The 22678-nt window shown below is 44.0% G+C and overlaps 1 protein-coding gene across 10 annotated transcripts in view; it reads right to left on the reverse strand.

The window, feature by feature from the left end:
* PPP2R2B (protein phosphatase 2 regulatory subunit Bbeta) overlaps nucleotides 1–22678 on the reverse strand; it is a 453296-nt gene that overhangs the window by 80622 nt on the left and 349996 nt on the right. For all 10 annotated transcript variants that reach the window (XM_077772959.1, XM_077772955.1, XM_077772962.1 and 7 more), the window contains one exon: nucleotides 19710–19822. In XM_077772959.1, the coding sequence (XP_077629085.1) occupies nucleotides 19710–19822 (113 nt within the window). The remainder of the gene's footprint in view (nucleotides 1–19709; nucleotides 19823–22678) is intronic.

Raw genomic sequence — 22678 nt, forward strand, 5'->3', positions numbered from 1 at the left:
TAAAGGTGTGCTCTTAGCAAATGAAAAAAAAAAAGGTTCTTACATTCTAGCCGGATAGGGTCACCTGAAGACTTAGTTAGCCCTCAATCTTAAAATAATCAAGATTTAGAGGGGTTGGAAAAACCAAGACTTTGGGCTTGATGTAATCAGGATGATTTTAAAAAGAAATGAGGGGCACCTTGGCGGCTCAGTCACTTGAGGGTCTTACTCTTGATTTCAGCTCAGTTTATGATTCCAGGGCTGTAGAATTGAGCCCTGCATCGGGCTCCCTGCTAAACATGAATCTGCTTCAGATTCCCTCTCTCTCTCTTTCATGCTCTCTCTCACTCTCACTCTCCAAAACAGAAAGAGAGAGAAAGAAACGAGAAAGGAAAAACTGCTTTGTGATTCAATATTACTTAAAGCTATGTCTTGTACCAACAGAAAAACATAGCCTAGACTTTGGGGAACACAGTGATATTTGACAGTGACCAGCACGGTACTGGGGACATGTTACGTGACTAATATATATCGATGTCAAAAATTTACAGGCAATGTACTTTGTGTGTCAGGTACAATACTGGGTCTTTGTAACCGGACAACAAATAAGACAGTCTCTGTCTTTAGGCTACTCAATGCTATTTTCTGTGTCTTTTCACAGCTGGGAAGTGCTAAATGCTTTCTTTGACAAGCTCTTTGTATAAACAAAGAGAGAGCTGGTACCTCTGGCTGGCCACTACTGCATCCTTCCTTCACCCATGTGTAGCTGCAGATTCTACACCCAGGTAGGTGTGAGATACTGTGTCTTGCACTTGCTTTCTATAATCATGATAGCACCTAATGCTTCTGGAGGGCTGACTATATGCCACTCCATCAAGCACATGACATGATTTATCTCATTTAATCTGTGCAACAGCCGAATGCAACAAGAACAATACGTGAGGGGTAACCTCACTTCGCAGATGAGGACATGGAGGCACAGCTCTGACACCAGGCCCTATCCATCTCAGCAAGCACAGAACTACCCACCTATGACCCTACTAAGGCTTTGCTGCTATTGTGTCACCTGTCACTGAGATTTAAATCCCATTTCCTTATCATGGCGTGATCAGAAAAGGAGTGTGTGACTCCAATGGTCTCATTAACGTCTGGCTATTAAAGGGGAAAATGCAGAGAACCAAGGCAGGTGCAGATGCGGACAGTTGGACTGAGAATTAAGTTAAATGATAAGCAAAACAAAGGCAGAGAATAAAGAGAAGATTTCACTGGAGGTTAAGAGAAAAATAATGAGCTCTTTTTTAAACAGAAAAAGAAAATGGAAGAGGTGAAGAAGGAAGCCAGGCTGCTGGCGCTTGGCAGGGGGTAATTTATTGATCGACAAGTAAGAATGTGCCAAAGGAAAAAAAAAAACCCACATGGTGGAGGAAAATCATTTGCTGCAGTTTTCACAATGGGGGATGTCGAAGGAGGCAAAAAATGTAAATTTCACAGGAGAAGAAGATTACGAAGTAAGATTCTTCAAGTCCTCCAAAGGAAAGCCCTGACTTTTTTTTTTAAAGCATCAGTTTTGTTGACGAACAAGCATCAAACCATCAAACAACATAGTTTGCTTTGATACCGACAGATACCTGAAGCTATTTGGAGTACAGAAAACTGAGACTAAGTCTCATAATGACAGGGTCAAAGGTGACCTAGATTTGTTCAGGGAGCAGACTTTCTGTGGACTCTCCCAGTGAAAGGAAGGGAATCTAAAATTGGAGGCAAAGGAATAGCTTCTCAACAAGGAGAGTGCTGGAGTGGGGGATGCCTCAAAAGACACAGAAAGGTAGGGCGCGTGGGTGGCTCAGCTGGTTAAGCTTTCTGAGTTCAAGCCTGGCATCGGGCTCTCTGCTGTCAGTGTGGAGCCTGCTTCAGATCCTATGCCCCGGACCCCTGCACTTACCCCACTTGTGCTCGCTTTCTCTTTCAAAGAAAAAAAAATCAACACAAAACCGCTTANAAAAACACAAAAAAAAAAAAAAAAAACAAAAACACCATAAAAAAAAAAAAAAAAAAAAAAAAAGATACAGGAAGACTAAGCAGAATTTGTACAAATGTTACATATGAAAGTTACGTGATCTACCTTGACAGGGGAAACTACTTGAGGAAACGGAGATGCATAAGGGCCACTAGGGAAAGTGGAACCACAGGGAGGTTCAGCGGATAAACAAATAAAGGTGGCAGACAGACCTCCCTTCCTTTACAAGGGGAACCTGATGCTCTCTGTTCAGGTTGGAGTGTTCACTTAAGGCTCTCTTGTTAATTTCCAAGTCTTTGAAGGAATCTGACTCAAGACTCCCCAGCTATTTATTTTTCTTTCATGAGAACTGTCTGGTTTAAACTGACATTCTCTTCCAGATATATTTATAGGTATATAATTTTTTTGTCTTTAATTATAGAAAAGGAGATAAACCCAGATCTTGAGTTATGAAACCAAATATAGGGAAGCATTTTCATTTTTTAAGGTTGCAGATTTAGGCAAGCTAAGTTTACAGACTGTTTGGAATTTCAATCTCTCAACATATAAGGCACTTGCAAATATTTCTGCTCATATATATTTTTTCTCTTCCCTAGAAGGGGCCAATGCCAATAAAGCTCATCTCTGCCTGAGTTATAGCTTTTACCCTTCTGATAATCAGTAAGAATTATGCAAAGGCATAGCGCTGTTAGCAAACAGAAAGAGAGAGCAATCTAATTCCACCTGATCATTTGGCCTGGCACATTGTTTTTCCAGAACGTATCTTACCACAGATGCTGGCAGCGTGGTTTCTATAGAAAAGCAGCCCAATTAAGGGGAAAATTTCTGCTAGGTCAATTTTAATGTCTAATGTTGAATTTGAATTTGTGAATGTGAAATAGATTAATAATGAGCTTGTGCTAGAAGAAAAAAAAAATAGAATTCTTTTCTCAGTAGTGAAGACAAAGGAGAAAACAGCAAGAGAACTTTTTTTTGGCTGTTTCTTAAGGAAAAGTGACACACACAGAAGGTTCTTCCTCATTGCTGACAGCAAATAAAGAGAGCAGGTCTAACATCTGACAGTGGATCCTTTGACTTAGGTAGACAGTTCTACACTTTTAATGACTGATGGTCGGGGGGTAGGGCAGAGAATCTAAAAGAAGATTTGCCAGCAGAGTCCTGAGTCAACTTTTGGCAATCTTGCGGGGAACTATTAGTGCTATTATTCCAGAGGCCATTCACATCAGTTGGCTACAGCTTCTTCTCTATAAAGGGCTTACTACTAAGCACATCACTTTTCTCAGCTCCGTGACAACTTTAAAGTTCACTGGTCTTTCAGAAAAGGGCACCATAGCATGGGAACACACCTTGGCTGATCCACAGAGTCGAAAATTGATGACTTATCTTTTGTTATCTCCTTATCTTCATTTACAGGGTTTCAAATTTTTTCCACCTCAGTGAGAGTCTGTCTGCCACGTATGAAAGTATTCATATACTTATGAATCTTTAATGGGCATTTCCTTTAGGCCGATGCTATGAACATTCACTGAAGAGCCTTAACTATTGAGGTTGACGTGGCTTTGCCAAATGAACTCTGGTCACTGGATCAGGTTAGAGGTCTCTCCCTTCCTATCTGTCCTCAGAACTGTATGTGGCCATCCAAAAGCAACATCTGGGGTCTGTCTACCTGTTATCTCTGTTGTGAGGACTCCTAACTTTCAAAATGAAACTAGCTACCTATTATCAAATGGTAATACTAAACGCCAGATCCTATGCTAGTATTTTTTTTCTGATAAGAAGTACTATGATGTAGGTATGTTATCGATGATAAAATCAATACTTTCAGAGCTTAAATAAAAGGCCCAAAGCCATACAATGACAGAGCTGGGATATGAATCCAGAGCTATGACTCTGAAGACTTTGAACCCCTATACTAGACCCCTCCCAGAAGAGTGCCAACTGTGGGCTTCCTTCCCTCATCAGAGGGTAACTGGAAGTTAAATCGGCCTCACGTTTCTTCTGGCAAGAAGAACATTCTGCTCACACATTCTGAACAAACAAGCAATTATTCTGTTTTATTTTAAAGTATCCATGTGACTCGTTTCTTCAGCTCCCACATCCCTCTGTGTACTGTCTTGACTCATATTTTGGGTTTGCACAGAGAAAATAAACTGCATTTAGAAGTCCTAGGGAATTTAAACTGGCAGCCAACACATTTTGGGCTGTGTTGTGATTCTGAAGATCTGCTTCTCTTTAAAATACATGAAGATGGCAATGAAGAAAAGCTCCACTGGCAAGAGGAGGATCTGAGCTGGACACACACATGATTCTCTTGCGATGCACGTGCCACGGACCCAAGTCCCTTTCCAAAGCCCGGGGGACTGGGTCTGTCCTGGACAATGCATGAGCTCCCCCACAGTTTTGTATGCTCAGCCTAGGGTAGCCCGGAAGAAGCACAAGATAGCATTTCTAGAGATGTGCTGCACAAGTTAGTACTTTGGGTTTACTCAGTGCCATGGGTTATTCAGGGCTTCTCCGACTGGAGTGTTCCGGGCCCTCACCTTTTGCTAGCTCCTTGGTATTTCAGAGAACATAAAAGGCAATGAATATTTGGGTACTGTCCAATCAAGTTAAGCTTTTGCATTTTTATTGAGCATCTTCAGACTTGTTGTCTTTCATTCAGTTATTTCTTTTTTTTTTTTTTTCGGTTTTAGTTGTTTTCTGCCCCTAGATATAACTCGATATCCTGGACTATGGGGCAGCAGATTAGCCCCAGTTGGTCCCTGACTGTCTTGGAGATTTTTGGCCAGTGAATGAGAGAAGGAAAATGATGACAATAGCCACGATAACTATGGTGATTGGACAACAGGGAAATCGAGGCCCACACAAAGAAGAGGCACAGTACCAAATGTGCTCCCCTTTGGGGTCTGGGAAAGCTTTGGTGGCTGATCTTGTCAGAGGAGTGATAAGAGCCCTTGGTAAATGCCAGAGAAGCAAATCGTCCCTTCCTGGAGCCAGTGGGCATTTGTCTCTGTCATTCCTCTGGGCACGGGGCGCTGTTCTCTCTGCGTGGATAGCAGAGCAAATCGTGCTTTGGAGGCAGGCAAGAGCTCTTCAAAAATGGTTCTGCATTGCTAACCAACCTCAGTCACTTTTTTCTCTCTGGCCCAATTCTTGCATGGAAAATTGAGGTAATGATTTATATGTCGTAAGCAGTTCTGACAGGTGCACTCTGTCTTGGCTTCCTTCAGCCCTGGGACTAATAGGAAGCTTATCTTTTCCTTTGTGTAATAGGGAGCTGTCACGTTCTATGACCCTCCAAACAATTCAATCACTCACAGGAGGATTCACCTTGGAGGGAGGACGCCTTCATACTGGAGAAGGTCCGTGGAGGCCATGCCCTGACATGTACGAAAACAGTGGCAGTCATGGGGCTGGAGGGCAACGTGGCCACACTGAAAAGATGCCATTTCCTTCTTTCTTAAAAATGCTTCCTATATTCCAGGAACTTCCTGGTTTGTGCCGACAGCTTTTCTACCATGATGCATATCCTGTCTTGGGTGCAAGACCTCTAGCTATGTGAGCAAAGAAGGGTTGTTTCCCAAAATGACCACTGCAGAGAAGAAAGGGCTTGCACTGCCTTTGGGAAGAAAGAGCAAATTCCTTAATAAGGTCTACAATGCCCAACAATGGTCTGGCCGTGACCTGCCTGCCTTGTCACCTGCACTTTGGTGGCACACATATCTCCCTGTGCTCAGACTTCCAGGCACTCTGGCCTTCGTTCCATCTCCTGCTCACCTGTGCAACTTTCCACCTCATGGCCTTATTCTCTGCTCTCTCTAAATGGATCAAATTCTCTGGTCTGTTCTCCTGTGAACCATCCACCTCTCTTCTGCAGCCCCTGCCCAGTGTCAGTTTCACATTAGGGGGCATGTGATTCATGTCCTTTCCAACCAAAAGAGAAGGGCAGGAACGGGGCATTCACGTTGACCACTGCAAGTCCAGGGCCCATCACAGTTCCTGGCTTACAGCCGGGACTCAAGATGTACTTGAAGAATTATGGAGAAAATGAGTAAGAGACCTGGGTGGTGCGTCTGTTTTTCGTTGATTTGACCAACACATAGAGCAAAGGCACATTTAATCAGGACTGATGTGGCAGTCAACCGTGAGTTCATGTGTAGACATGACTTTACTGTGGGAAAGAACAATGGTGACCAAATAAGGCTTTGTCACTTCTGTCCCAATATTTAACCTTACTAGTCCTAAATCTGTTGAGAATCTTACGTCCCTCTGCTACTCCCCGCTCCCTGTCCACCCCAGAATACTTTTCTCAGATGCTCTTTGAATTTGGAGAGCAAATAATTTTTTAAAAAAGTGAAGCTTTCAGATGTTTCTAAACAGCTGCTTGTTTGGTACCGAAATGAGGTAATTGGATGAAGTTTGCTCCCCTTTTGACATTAAACAGACAATGACCTTATTTAATTCAAAGTTGCAGAACTCTAAACCCCTGAAATAATGAGAGGAAGTGGAATCACAGAGCAGAGAAAAAATGCTGAGAATGAGCTCTGGCAGAATTGAAATATACAACAGGACTGAGTGTAATACAAGGTGCAGACACAGGAAAAGGGTGCCATTCTACTCTGACACTGAAGTGCATAACCACCTAGTTTCTCACTGATCGTCAGCCCCATGAGGACACATGTCTATCTATGACTACAGATGTGGAATCTGCTTTTCATAAATGCAGAATTGACAGATGTTAAGCTACACAGAAGGAAACGTGTGAACAGCAATGGTTTCTATATTGGCTAATGCAGCGTTTCTGCGTCAAGAGGTTTCTCTGACGATGGGATAAAACCTCCATCATCAGACGAATGAAAACCAGTGCTTTTGGGAAGCCAGATGATACGGTGGTTAAGAGCAGGGGAGTCTAGTGTCAGAGGCCAGGGTGCACTCTAGTTCTGCCACCTGTTAGCAAGCAAAGGTGCGCAAATTGTTTTCTCCACGTGGAGCAGTTTCCTCATCTGAAATGGCAACAGGAGTATTACGCTCAGGGGGTTAAGGTAAAAATTAAATAGGGAAGCATGCAAGGTGCCTGGTGTTGTGTCAGGCACTAGGAAGTGCTCAGTGAATGTTGGTGAAGTTGAAAGTCAAGAGGAAGGTGCTGTGAAGAATCCTTCTTCATCAGTCAAACTTTCACTCTTTGCAGATGACATGATACTCTACATAGAAAATCTGACAGACTCCACCAGAAGCCTACTAGAACTGATCCAAGAATTCAGCTAAGTTGCAGGGTACAAAATCAACGTACAGAAATCGGTTGCATTTTTATACACCAACAATGAAGCAACAGAAAGAGAAATCAAGAAACTGATCCCATTCACAATTGCACAAAAAACCATAAAATACCTCGGAATAAACCTNGGCAGTAAGAGCTTAGTGAAAATGCCACCAGGTGAACCTCTCCTTGCTCGACCCAATTCTTTCAGCCGGCATTTCCCAATGTGGGGCCTAGAGCTGTGCTATTTGAAATAACAGATCCACAAGCTGTCTGTTAATGTCTAGGATAACTTAAGAAGCTAAAGACAGAATCCAATCAGTGCATGGTTTCATTCGCTGACAACATCCAGCTATGAAAAACTAAAGTGTCCATTGACCTAGGCAGTGGCTTGGTGATGTGATGATTCATGTTCTGGTACCTTATCCTGGCACTGGGCCAAAGACCACATTTTGAGGAGAATGTCATAAAGAAAGGAATCCCATGAACTGAGCAAAGGGCTTTTCATGATCAACTAAGTTGGGTAGAAAATACCTCATGTCATGTATCTTTCTTGGAGTTTGATAGCATGTATCAGTATATTAAAGGTCCAGAAAAATCTTGAAATATATTTGTTTAAATGTGTTTAAGTGAGAATTTCCCCATATATTCTTAAGCAAAAACATTTGTGAGAATGAATGGGTGTAGGTTTTTATCACTGCCTTCAACATTTTTCTCGTAAAGAACATGAGCCCAACTGATCATCTGATCACAACAAGTATAGTAAATAAGTAAATACAAATCAACACCTTTCAGGGAGAAAATTCCTTTCCTTGTGGCTCATTCTATGGAAACCAAAGAATTAAATTTTTTCTTCTGTTGATAACAATCTCCTTTGGCATGCAAGTATCCTTAGGTCTTCCTCTAACCAGTTTCTTATGTACCCACTCCCCCCCAAAAGTATCTTCCTGTACATTAACCTCTAGGGAAATATTTAAAATCTTTTTCTTAGGTAAGGACAGGAATTTAAAATGCTTATTATTTATGCACCAGGTAAAGCCTGGCTTGATACTAGGATCAAAGGGACTGTATCTTCTACTGAACTTGATTCCAAATCCATTTTTGTTAATTATTTTCTACAAAAATCTTATGTATCATGAGCAGAAGCCCTAGAATTTCTTCTGTGACTTCAAATTCGTTCTTTGCAGAAGCTGGTAGCAAAAGGGATCTAGGCATATATTCCTGATCTCTGGTTAAGTCAGTCTAACCGAAAAACAAATATAAATCAGTTCTAGGCTTTGTTGACATTCTAAGGTTTCTTGGGCAATGCCCTGCTTGGCGTTGTGTCATACGCACTGCACACCCACACAGGCACACACACGCACATATGTCGCTTTAGGGATTGGGACTCCCACCTCTCCCTCTAGCAATAGTGAGCTCACATTTCAGAGCCAGGACCTGGTCCAGGGACAATGTCTTTCCCATCACACTCAGAATTCAGATAACTCCACCTGAATAATTCAGAAAATGGAGGTACTTTTCTCTCGGAATCACCCAGTTGTGCGGGGATTTTCCACTTACTATAAAGCCATACAGAGAGCCCTTTAAAGGAAAAGACAAGGAAAATCATACTGATAACTTCTCTTTTGGGAAAAACCCACCTGGGTCGATGTGAATTAGGTTTGAAACAGTGGCGAGATCCTTGCTTGCTGCGCTTAAAAAAGTCCAGCAGCCTGCCTTGCCTGGCCAGCTTACCACATCTCCGGAAACCAGAAGAGTTAATGACCAGAGCCAGGAAGAGAATGGGTCACAATCTAGGATACTATTCTGCCTCATGACCAAGCAATCTCAAGATAAACTGTATCAGAGGCCATGGAAACACTGATTTTCTTCACTAATGTTATTCTTTTGTTTTTCTTGGGCTAGTGGACTTCTCAGCTTCCTACTACCATTAAGAATCCATATGGGTCTCCCATCCAAGGACTAATCAGGCCCGACCCTGCTTAGCTTCCGAGATCAGATGAGATGGGGCGTGTTCAGGGTGGTATGGCCATAGACTGACTGATGAATGGATCAAGAAGATGTGGTTTATCTATATGATGGAATACTATGGCAATGAGAAAGAATGAAATCTGGCCATGTGTAGCAACGTGGATGGAACTTGAGGGTGTTATGCTGAGTGAAATAAGTCAGGCAGAGAAGGACAGCTACCATATGTTTTCACTTATAAGTGGATCAGGAGAAACTTAACAGAGGATCATGGGGGAGGAGAAGGGGAGAAAATAGTGGGGGAGAGGGAGGGAGGCAAGCCATGAGAGACTCTTGAATGCCAAGAACAAACTGAGGGCTGATGGGGGGGGGGAGAGGGGAAGGGGGTGATGGGCATGGAGGAGGGCATTTGTTGGGATGAGCACTGGGTGCTGTATGGAAACCAACTTGACAATAAACTATGAAAGAAAAAATACATAAGAGAAAAAAAAAAAGAATCCATATGGGAAGTAGCATTTACGAGTTCCTATCACATTCCAGAAGCCATGGTAGCCTTCCAAAGGGGGTGGGAGCAAGAGACAAAGAGAACTTGATCATGAACCAGGTATAGGAGGCTGCTTATATTTACATTTATGTTGGATCTGATGACGACACTGTAAATGCAGCAGAACAAAGGTAGCTTTCAGATGAAAGGAAATATTTATTGTCAGTGAATACACTCTGAGTCTGAGGCAGCTTTGGAGAGTCAGTACAAACACACGTTCAGAATAAAGCACAATGGGTTGCCGGTCCCCAGACGTAACGTCGCTTTGAACATCTGCAATTATATTCATGAGATGTTCCTGAAATTCTTGATGTCCAGGTGACAGACAAGAAGGGAGGGGAGAGGAGAAAGGTAATAATGCTGACCATATACTGCTCACAAGGCATCAAGCTACGTGCTGTTGGCATGTTACTCTATTTTATTAGCATGACATTTATGGGAAGAATGTGTAGTGACTTCCATTTTACAGATGATGGCTGGCATGTGGTCAGAGCCCTAGCCCTTTCCTGGTGACTCTGCAGTATGGTGTTAAGGTCACAGACTGTGGAGTCAGTGTGAATCTGGTTAAAAATGTGACTCTGCCCCTTAACAGATACAGCCTGTGGGCCAGTCACTTCAGCTCTCTGAATTAAATTTCCTCATCTGTAAAATGGGAATAACAACACCACCCACCCCACAGGGCTGCCATGAGATGGCGTTTCTAATGTGCCCAGTGGAAAGTGTGGCACACAGTAGGTGTTTAATTAATGTCTGCAATAGTATTAACTTTTCGAGTACCTTGGCCATCAGGTAGGCTGTCCCCTGATTCTACAAGGAGTAGGATGGGAAAGGAACTTGAGTTTTATAAATTTTTTAAAAATTTATTTTGAGAGAGAGACAGAAAGAGTGAGCAAGGGAGGGACATTGAGGGAGAGAGAGAATCCCAAGCAGGTTGTACACTGTCAACATAGTGCCCGTCATGGGGCTTGAATTCATGAATAACAAGATCATGACCTGAACTGAAACCAAGAGTTGGATGCTCAACTGACTGAGTCATTCAGGTGCCTCAAGAACTTGAGTTTTAAAGGGCAGAACTACTCACACACAACCTCGCTGGCTTGCAGAAGCTTACTCCAAATCAAATCACTCACTCAGTGTAGTGCCAACCTTGTTTTGATAATAAGATCGCCCTCAGATTGTTCCATGTAGAACCTTCAGGTGAGGAGGAGGGAAGAAGACAAAGAAGACAAAGAAAATAATACCAGAGAACCTTGACCTTGGAGCGGACCTTTGAGGTCGTCACACCAACGGCCCTCGAACCCAGGTGGTCTTTGGGACTGCCCAGGATAGAGCGGAGAGGGGAGAAGACCCCTTGGCTCTGTTCCTGCCCATTTGGAGTGGGTGAGCTGGGATGACTGAAGACGTTCCCAGAGTCTGATGATCATGCAGGTTTGGTAAACCCTGACCCAGTTCCATGCGTCCTTTCTGTACCACCTTCTCCCAAAACAAAATGGAAAACTCCCCTGTGCCCAAGGCGCCAGCAGCTTCTACAGATTCCTTGACAGGCTGTCTTCTATAGTTCCCGCTTCCTCAGAGTTTGCCTTACACTGAATAGTCAGATGAGTATACCAGGCAATCTATTCTAATGCAACTGGAAGGACAGTACAAAGATGAATTCAAATCCAAACACTACCACTTACTAGCTGTGTGAACTAGGGCACGTTGCTTAAGCTCTCTGACTTCAGGTCCCACATCTCTAAGATGAGCTGGGTTTCAAGTACCTACCTTATAGGTATAGGTATAGATTAAGTCAACCAATACAGGCAAAGTGTCCCTGGAACACACCTAATGCTCAGTAAAGGTTTGCTGCCCTTATTATCTTCCCAACGGAATTGGGTCCTTTGCTTAACACTATACAAAACTAACAATGCCTCATCGAACGTGAGCCAAAGAATAGGACAGGGACATCCACAACCTTCACCCCCAAGAGGCCAAACATGTCAAAACACAGAGGCCTGCCAGGAGGGTAGTGCCTGAGGTTCCTGTGGCGTGCTTTCCGATTCCCTAACGCAAACCCCATGACACAGACAGATACAATCGGATAATGATGGCAATCAATAATGATAACAGAAATTATTATTTATTTTCATAAACACAGACTACGTGCGTCCCGCTGAGTTACACACATCACATGCCAGCGTTTGCTTTCAGGACAGTCAATCAATGGGAAATCTCAATATCCACCCGCGGAGGCAGGAGGGGGAGGGATGGAGCGAAGGCTGAGAAATGACCCCCACCAGAGTGGCACATTCACATAGTTAATCTAATCCAGGGGGCCATCCGGGTGCCATTGCAGGGCCTGTGAATATGGAACAGGCTTGATTGATTTTCACTGCTGTAGCTAAACACTTCATTGTTATTTGCAACAAATATAAGGAAAGAGAAGATGAAACTGTAAAAGGATTGGATATTAAGTCCCCAGCGCAGCAATAAATCACAAAATGAAGTCAAGAAAAAAATTAAAAATGGGTAGGGGAAGGCTGTATCTGTGTCCTAAGAGGCCTTGGGTATCAAAGCATAAAACCAAAATTAAAACCTGGGAAGTGATGGCCAATCCTGACTTCTCCACTAATTCGCCCTAAAGGTGGCCTGGGCTAACCCACCCTCCTGGAGTGAGTGTCACCACATAGGCACCACAGAAGCAGCCAGAAAGCATGGGGTTGTGTCGGCACGAAGCACAAATGTCTGCTTTTCAGAGCCTCAGTGTCCCCCTTTTACAGTGGGGATAATTACATCTGCAACACTACAAAGAGAGATGTATCTATTCATGTCCGGCTTGCCTTCCAGGATCCTGGGAGCATCAAATGAGACCCCTGGCATGAAAGAACCTCTATCCTTCAAGAGGCATCTTGGAAACTCCATCCTAATGCTGCACCTCTTCGCTTCTGTTCTTTCTCCAATGTGGTGATTGTCTGTGCTTTTCTCAGGACATTTATCCTACTCAGTGTTTCTCAAAGGATGGCCCAGGGACCACATGCATCAGAATCACCTGGGCGTTTGCCAGGAGGGGTCTTGTCAAAGACATCACTTGGTACCATTCAGACTTCCTAAACCAGAATCCCTAGCGAGAAAGCCAGGGACTGTGCTCTACAGAGCATGCCAGGCACCCTTGAGGCACTCCGCGGTTTAAGAGCCACTGGTTCAATTAATTTCATGTTGCAACCATGTGCATCTGGTCCTCCCTTCCTCTTGAAGGAAAGGAGTGTGTTTCACTCATCTCTGTGAGATTTACTTGGTAATACGTACTTAGCATGGTGCTTGACACATAGTGGGCACTCAGTGAATAGAATACAAATACGTTAAAAATTCAACATGTCTAGGGGCGCCTGTGTGGCTTAGTCGGTTAAGCGTCCGACTTTCGCTTAGGTCATGATCTCGCGGTACGTGGGTTCGAGCCCCGCGTCGGGCTCTGTGCTGACTGCCAGCTCAGAGCCTGGAGCCTATTTCAGAGTCTGTGTCTCCCTCTCTCTCTGACCCTCCCCTGCTCATGCTGTCTCTCTCTCTCCTAGAAATAAATAAAAATACATACTTAAAAAAAAAAATTCAACATGTCTAATGTTATCATCCTTATTGTTGTCGGGACCATGGGCCATGTAATAAATAGTCCTTCATAATGGTGATGGGTAGGACCTCTGGGATTAGACCGACCTGCACTCCATTCTTGGCTTTGTCCCTTATTATCTGTGGGGCCTTAAGCCAGTACTTCCCTCCTGAGTCTTTGTTTACAGATCTGTAAAGTGGGCATGATGCCTAAGTCAGAGGACTGTGACGAAGAAAGAACTGTAAAACATACATTACACAGCTCAGCCTGGAGCTTGTCCCTATGAAAGGCTGAACAAATGCAGTGGCTTCACTACGAAAGGCTGAACAAATGCAGTGGCTATCGGTACACTTAAACCACTCGTCTATTTAATCAGTTCTTTAGAAAATAGGTCAGGTAGTGAAACTAATTGTTGCACAGAAAGGATCACTTTCGGGAAAACAGCTCGTCTGTGCAGTCAGCCTTACTAACCCTGGGACCTGCTAGCCACAATCCCTGAGAAGATCACTTCAGAATTCAGAGCTGGCAAAGGCTCCTGCCGACTGGCCATGGTCTTAAACTGTGGTTAGGGGGATATGCAAATAGCTATGGATGAGATTTGCAAACATCAGGATCATTCTATGTGGAAAAACATTAGTCCAGAAAGTCACAGGTGTGTGTCCTGAGGCTGCGAGGAAGACCGAAGCAGTCACCAGCAGAAGGTACGTATATAAAACAGGATGTCACTGAATCCTTCTGTCTTTTTCTTTTTGTTTTTTTTTTAATGTTTATTTAGTTTTGAGAGAGAGAGAGAGACAGAGTGCAAGTGGGGGAGGAGCAGAGGGAGAGGGAGACACAGAATCCAAAGCAGGCTCCAGGTTCAAGGCTGTCAGCATAGAGCCCTATGCGGTGCTCAAACCCACCAACTGTGAGATCAGGACTTGAGCTGAAGTCAGACGCTCAACCGACTAAGCACCCAGGTGCCCCTGAATCCTTCTGTCTTTAATCTCTCTGAAAAACAGTGCATCCATTGTTTGCCCACGCAGAAAAGCCTTTGCGACACTCACCCTTGCTCCCTCCTCCCCACCAAAGTCAAGCTCATGCATGAAGAAAGCTCTGCCCAAGAATTCTGAGAAACACAAATAACGCCCTACAATCATGAATTAATATTTTCTTAGAAGGCAGAGGCTACAAGGAATCATAATGAAAACTTGGAGGCAGATAGACTAGGTTTGAATCCCAGTTCTGGCATTTTCTAGCCATGAGATCTTGAGAGAAACCCTTGTCCATACTAAGACTCTGTTTCCACTTCTGTGTAGTGCATTCATTTAAAGAATACATGGCCGACCGAGGGCCATGCATTTTTCTAGGTGCTGGAACTATGGGAGAAAACCCAATGTGGCACCTTTTCCTTGGAGCCTATATTCCAGAGGAGGAGAAGGGGCAGCAGAACATGGACGAGTGGTATCTCAGGTAAGGACACAAGCTAACAAAAAAGGGGTGAGGCCATCAAGAGTGAACGGGAAGATATGAGTGTGCAATTTTCCCTACGGTATTCTAGGGGAGCTTCTCTGAGGGAGGAAGGCTCTGGATGGGTCCAGAGAGAATAATAGAATGTCCCTGGCAGAGTTACTGTTAGAACTACATGGTAGAGGGATGTGAAACCCAGCACCTGGCATATAGTAAGCATGTACTAAACACGGCTACTATTATTATTAATATTAGCTGTAAGGAATATCTAGATAAAATCCATTAAAAAACTGGAATTCATTACATCCCCTTTACTTTGCGGGGAGGTTAGGGCAAGTCACAGCTTGGGAGATCATACCTTCTGAAATCTATATTTATAACTAGTTAAAAAGCCAATTCCAATCTGGCCTAGGTTTCCAGGGCACTGGCAGCCAACCATAATGAGATGAATAATAACCCCAGGCTCATCCTGCCGGGAGAAATATGCTAAGTGTGATTTTGCACCACTCAGCTCCCATCCCAGGCCGATGAAGTTACTTGAACTCTGAGTTTCTGTTGCTTAGAAAGGGTCCTGAGGGCTTCTTACCTCTGGGCATTAGAAGGCTGGGAAAGAAGGGCAGGAAGAATCTTGCTAAGTGAAACCACAGAAGACCTCAGGGTCACTGTTTCTGGTGACCTGAGGTCAGGGATCTGGAAACTCGCTGTGTATAAATGTGTGGGTAAGAAAGAAAGGGGTGCGGGTGGAAAGGAAGAGACAGACAGACAGACACTATCCTGGACTAATAATGATACTATTTTTCAAATCCTCAAATGTATGTGCCAAGTCTAAGATTTTTAGTCCCAGCTCTGGAATAACCAGTTCGCAGGCGATGGGGAAGTCGTTTCTCTCTCTGAGCCTGCACCAGGTCTAAGGGCTCAGGTCCAAGAGCAAAGTAGGTCAAGATTTGATTCTTAGCTCTGTATGACCTTGGGCATACTACTTAACCTCTCTGAGCTTCATGTGTACAATGAGTATTTAACAGCAAACTATATGTCATGTGGTAGCTAATGCAGATACGGTGTTCAGCAGGAGGCATGGGATATAATAAATGTTCAATAAATACTAGATACCAGCATTTCCACTGGCCAAATACTTGTCCTGCCTTTCTCACCAGCTGTTCCAAAGATGAATAAAGGGATGAGGTAAGAAAACACTTTGTGATATAAATGGAATTTTATAGCTATACCGTATTATTATTAAATTATCATTATGATTATTGCTTTCAGTGTTATGATACTGAGCAGCAGATATCGTTTTCATAGAAGTGCTTCTCATAGTCTCTTTGGGTAATGAGTGATTGGACTGAAAAAGCTATCTCCCATGAAAAAAGGAAAAAAAAATAGCCACATTCTTGCTTTGAAAAGCTGAGCCTCCTAGCACTGAAATAGATCAGGTTCATTACTCAGTGAGGATTAATTAGCTGTCGGGTATTATTAAACGTTCTCACTCTCAAGATCCACATAGAACTGGAAACTATGAAAGTGAGCGAGAGGTAATCATTAGACAGGGAAGGGGGAAAAGCTACAAATGCTGGCAATGCAAATTTCGAGAGAGGAGCATGTTAGTAAATTACGGGCTGATTAATATCGCGTCAGCTCATTCTCTGTTTGGAGTCATTGTTCTGAATCTGTGGTCTTCAGGGTTGCTTGTTTTGGTTTCTTTTTTTTTTCCTTCTTCTACTACTGGGATCAAAAAGGAGAGGAGGCTGGCCTTCTCAGTGTTTTCATCCAAGAATGCTGCAGGGTGGATGATTACACTGAAATACAGGATATTTGAAAACCTAGGAAAGTAGATGGGGTGAATATGGGAAATTACAATATTATAGCAAATGTGTCTCTCAGGTTGGTATAATAACTACTGAAATGATTGAAAAGTAGCAGAGGCTCATAAAAAATGACAGCTCAGGGGAAACTTAGAGTTGACAGAATCCAGTGACCACAGACCTATGGTCTCAACCACCAGGGGCTTGTGTTAAAGATGTCCATTTTGCTGGATCACTCCATTTGCTGAAGGGAATCACTGGGTCTGGGGCCCGAGGATCTGCATGTGGAACAAGCACCGTGGATGTGAAAGGAAGGACTACCTAGTCCTCAGTGTGGCAGCTTAGAAACTAAGCTGGAAGAGAAGAAATGTGACTCACTGGCCCAGGGTCACACAGCTGGTTAAGAAGCAAGCAAGAATCAGAATTGGGGGTTTCAAACTTCCAGCTACACTTCAAGGTCTCCTTCCATGTTTTGTATGCACAAAGTCCACTTCATAACATCACTGTCTCACCTTGGGGAGAATCTCTGTTCTAAAGGAAACGTGCACACAGGCCTTCTCTTCATCGTGGGGACAACATCTCTGAGCGGCTAACCGCAGATGGATGAAATCCCATAGCATGCCACGGCCAACAGGAATTCATTGTGGGAACTACAGATGGCATCTGAGAAAGTCCATTCCCAGAGCAAACAAGGACAAGGTGACATCTGGGCAGAAGTTCATGCCGTGAACCCCCCAGTGGCACCTAAGCCATCTGTTTTCCCTACAGGACTGAAAAGTTGCAAGGGGCTAAAGACTGTCTTATTCCCTTTGGATAGCCAGCACACTGCCTGCCTCTCCCCAGGTATCAGTAAAGAGTTTGTGGAATGAATACAATAGTTAAAAAATATACAAAAAGGACAAGAATATAATTTTTTCCTATCAGGAGGGAGCAATAACAGCCATCATAATGATAATGATGGAGATAATATGAAACCGCCAGCAGGGAACTAACATTATGGAGTGTTATCTGTGAGTGAGACATTACACAGGTTAACACTTCATCACACACAACAGAGCATGGAGTCCTTGCAAAAATCCTGGGAAGCAGTGAATCCTTGTAAGGCACGTGGGACTTCAGAGGCACAAGGAGTTTAATGAATATGTCTAAGGTCCCAGGCTGGAAAGCAATAGAGCCACAATTCTAATCCAGGGAGGACTGACTCAATATCTGTCCCCTTCACGACTCTACCCTCACTCAGGTCTGCAAAAAATGCTCAGGTCTGAGCATTGAAAGCATCGGCCCACTCTGATACAGAGGACTTTGCAAGGCCAGTCTTCAGGAGGAGGAAACAGACTGATGAGAGGAAGCTGAGCAGCCAATGCTTATTTGCTCAGAAGCAGCTCAAAGAAAAAACTAGGTGCCCATGAATACTGGGTAAACACATGACAGCCTAGCACTGTGGCCAGCACTGAGCCCGTGCTCAAACAGTACCTGCTGAATACAGAGAGGAACAAATGGATGAATGAATTAATGAACAAACAAACAAACAAGTTAACCAGGCACACGCCGATCATTCAGTTCTCGTATCTGCTTCTAAACCTATGGTGACGACCTCTTTTCCCCACATGTACTGCACCGTCTCTCTGATCTCAGGTTTTGGCCTTCAGTAGTGCAGCTGGTATCTGAAAACACATATGTGATGGTTTTGAAAGACCCTAGGGGCTAGGGCTGGTCTCAACATGTGGATCTGGGAATGTTGTGCCGTTCATAGGAAGCACATCTAAAACCAAACTCACCACTGAGTCCTGAACCACTTTACCCTGCATCTAGAGAATCTGCCCTTAAAAGTTTGCTCTGAGAAATTCATTTCTTAAAAATTTGTATTTGTTTTTGAAAGGATAGAGAGAGAGAAAGCAGGGGAGGGGCAGAGAGAGAGGGTGAGAGAGAATCCACACAGCTTAATCCCAGAAACCAAGAAATCATGACCTGAGCCGAAATCAAAAGAGTCAGACACTTAACTGCCTGGGCCACCCAGGTGCCCCCAGAAATCCATTTTTTAATACCACTTTCTTATGAGACCTCTCCTGGTCTCTAGAACCAAATATAATTTCTTCACCCTTTGATCAAACTGTAGCTCTGAGACACTTACTACATGTACCTTACTCTATTTGCTGTCATAAGTATTTTTATGGGAGACCTCCAAATCCTTTCCTTACCAGACTGTGTGATTTTTTTTCTTTTATTAATTTTTTTAGAAAATGTTTTATTTATTTCTGAGAGAGACAAAGGCAATGTGAACAGAGGAGGGTCAGAAAGAGAGGGAGATACAGAATCCGAAACAGGCTCCAGGCTCTGAGCTAGCTGTCAGCACAGAGCCAACAGGAGGCTCGAACCCAAGAACCGTGAGATCATGACCTGAGCCAAAGTCGGACGCTTAACCAACTGAGCCACCCAGGTGTCCCCAGAGTGTGCATTTCTGGAGGGCAGAAACAGAGCTACTGAGTCTGAGAGCAGAAATCATGTATTGGTTACCAGCCATGGAAGGAGGGCTTTCCACCCTCAGTACATTTTTAGTGATGCATGAGGTTCACCGTTTTGGGTTTAGTAAGTACTAGGTTCACTGTTTCACAAACAGAGAAACTAAAAACAACTTGCATAACTTGAGTTCAAAAGGGTTAGGTGACTATATGAGATTCTACTGAGGCAGAATTCAAACCCAGGCCCATGAGATTCAGAAGTTCACGTTCTGAACCACCAAACCGTAACTCGTCACATGGGGAGTCCCATCCCCTATGTGGTGAGCACAGAAGATGCTCCAAACATTTTAGAAAATGTGAGCACACAGAGGCTGAACACAGAGTAGCGCATGGCCGTGGCCACGTGGGCGTGTCCCAAGGGGATAAAGGAAATGCATGCATCTGGAGTCATCAGAGCCTGGCCCCTGCCCTGCTCCTCCACCTACTAGCAGACACTCAAGTCGAGTCTCCACTTCATCTCCTTTACTCACACATCATAGTTCCAACCAACCTCTAGCAGCATCCGCACGTGGCCAAACCCGGGAGCCCTTCCCCTGACTGAGCCTGGTGGCGGAGAGAAGTGAAAGGGAGAGGCAAAAGCTGCCGCTGGCTCACCCGCAAGGTTGTGATGGTGGCAGGATCCCGGAGCCGGCCCTCCTCATCTTTGAGGTTGTAACCTTCTGGCCTCTTATCACGCTCGCTGACTTTCCACAGCTTCACAGTTTTATCTGTGGAGGGCGACCAGAGCAAATCAAAATTACAGTGACAATGAGCTTGTAAAGGAGTCTCATATGTGGATGGGGTCGGGGAGCAGGGAGAGGTGGCGGGAAGGACGGAAGGAACTGATACGGAAGCTGGTTCGTGTCAAGGGCTCCGAGCATAAATCTCATGCCATCTGCAGGCAGAGCTCATGTTTCAAAACAAAAGTATATATTGTGCCAAGACCAGCGGTTTTCTTGACGATGGCCTTTGAAATTGAGAGCTTACATGTTATTTTGGTTCATTCAATAAAAAGATTTATTCAACAGTGAATACGAGCAGCTACATATACAGCATTAGCTATGTAACGATGTCATCAGCATTGGCCATGGAAAATGTATTTAATATTCACAACAGCCCGAGAGGGAGATATCACCATTTCAGTCCCACCCCACCAAGCACTTCCTTACCATGACCCAAAAGGCCCTGCATGAGCCAAACTCAGATTTCCTCCTTTCTGGTCTCACACTGTGAGACTGCCGTCCTGTGCTCCAGCATTATGGCTACTTTATAGTTCCCTGTGCACATTATCTCTCCTCCTGCCTTGGGCTTTGCACTAGCTGTGCCTTTCGCTGGGAAGCCCTCTACCTTCCTCTTCACATCATGTGTTCCTTCACTTTGCTCTGTTTGTATCCCATGCTCAGAGTGGCCTTACCTAATCAACCTGCATCAGAATGTCCCCACCATTCTCTCACCTGCTCCCTCTGCTTGAGGTTTCCTCTTAGCACTTTTCACTATCTGACAGTGCATTTGTTATGTCTCCCTCATGAGAACGTAAAATCCCCAGAGACAGGGATTCTGTCTTGTTCATCACTACGCATCCAGCACCTACAACAGTGCCTGAGACACAGAAGATGTTCAACAAATATTAGTTGGGTGAAAGAATGAACTCCGTATCCGCACAGTGCATCTCCCTTAGCAATACTCAGAGATGTAAAATGGTGGTAGGCTCATTCATCAAAATGCTCCTCTCCCCTTGCAGTCTCCAAGCTGGAAATGAACTTTCTCAGCTCTGTACCATTCCAGCACTTAATACTACTTGCCGACACCTGTCATTCTCCATCGCCATAAAGCAGGACAAGGTCTCCAATGACTACAGGGGTGAGGTGGGCTGGAGGAATGAGTGAGAGGGGCTGAGGGCTTGGGAGGCAGTGGGTGGTGAGCTCCATCTGCAGCCTTTTGATCCGTTTCCTAAGAAAACATGTCTGGGGCAAACAGAATGTATGTGTGGGCCACATGCCTTTTGTAGGCTTTCCTCAAGAGGTCCCGCATTCATTATGTGTGGTTGCTATCTAGCTTTTCTTGTGCAGGGCAGAGACTCAAATGCCTTCTCTGTACCTTCTTCTATGCCTGCACAGGGTTAGCTCTGGAACCAGACAAGCTTGGGCCTCACCCCAATGCCAGCCGGCCGCATGGCTAAGCACAAGGATTCCCATGTAGGAGGTGCCCAGTGTTTCTTCAGTGACAAACAAATGAGCACAATGGATTTATGATGAAAGAGAGTACAGAATGCCTCATTAAATCTGAACTTCAGATAAAGAGCAAATGACTTTTTAGTATAAGTATGTTTCAAATATTTCAACCTTACAAATAAAGACACTTAACTTCTCTATGCCTCAGTTTCTTTATTTGTGGGGGAAACAGTGTCTTTCCCGTGGGGCTCTAAGACTGAATGAAACCTGGTGTTTAACACAGGGTTGGGGCTTCTAATAATGGTTGACAAATGGTAGCTGTTATTAGAATTAGCAACGTGGGCAACCGTTCTCTGGTGATAACCTGTTGCTCTGACAGCATTAGCCTCACCCTGTGATGATGTCAGCACATCCTGTTTCCTCCAAAATACTGTCGGGAGAAGAGCCATACCTCACGCAGCCTTCCTTTATTAGGGTTCGCTTTCTCCTTCGCCTCCTTATCTCACCTCCCACATCTCCCCACCAAATGCCTTGTCCTCAGAGGTTTGACATGCATCACGTTCTGAGGAAGGCTTTCAGCAACAATTAGGCTACTTTAACAGGTAAGTGTCCCTGTCTCCTATTTTCTGGGGAGGACTCAGGTTGGTCGTGTCTGCTGGCACACGTGGCATGGCGGCCAAGTGCAGGATTTGTGTGCTCTCAACAGTGTGCTCCCTCTGGCTTGTTCTGGGATGGAAGGCAAAGAAGCCATTCCCAGACACAGAGTTGAATTCAGATCTTCCTAACTGTATGCCAGCACTCCTCTGCGCCTCCCTTCTCTGGATATCCTGCTGCCTAGTGCACTGCATGTTAGGGTCAGAAACTGAACCAGAGGACGAATTTATAGAGTCACTTGATTAGTGACTGGTCAGCTGTGACTCAGAACAACACAGACCAGTGACTTTTAACACCAACTACTTTCTCTTGCTTGGCTTTGGGAGATATCCCATCCCAGTTGCCAGGCAATTCTCTTACATTCTTCTTATTATGAATGACACATTGATACACAGAGAAATCACAGGTAAAACATAGAGAACAAGAATCAACTATAATTCCTCCAGGCAGGGACAATCATTGTTAATATTTTGCATAGATACATGCAATATTTTTTTCTGTGCATATTTTGGGGATGGGTACAAACCTATCATAGTGCTGTATATATTGGTTTTGTATTCTGTCATTTTATCCTTCTTTTATTATACATGTGGTAAATATAAGTGCAAAAAAATGAAAATGAACTGGAAAGTAAAAAATAAATTTAAAAAATCTCCCTCAATTCCACTAGACAAAGATAACTATTAGGGAAGTTTTATGCATATCCTTTTATTATATTAGTATGTGTAATTCTATAACTTTTTCATTTATGTAACATGG

Source organism: Crocuta crocuta, unplaced genomic scaffold, assembly GCF_008692635.1.
Source record: "Crocuta crocuta isolate KB4526 unplaced genomic scaffold, BGI_CrCroc_1.0 scaffold107, whole genome shotgun sequence".
NCBI lineage: Eukaryota > Metazoa > Chordata > Mammalia > Carnivora > Hyaenidae > Crocuta > Crocuta crocuta.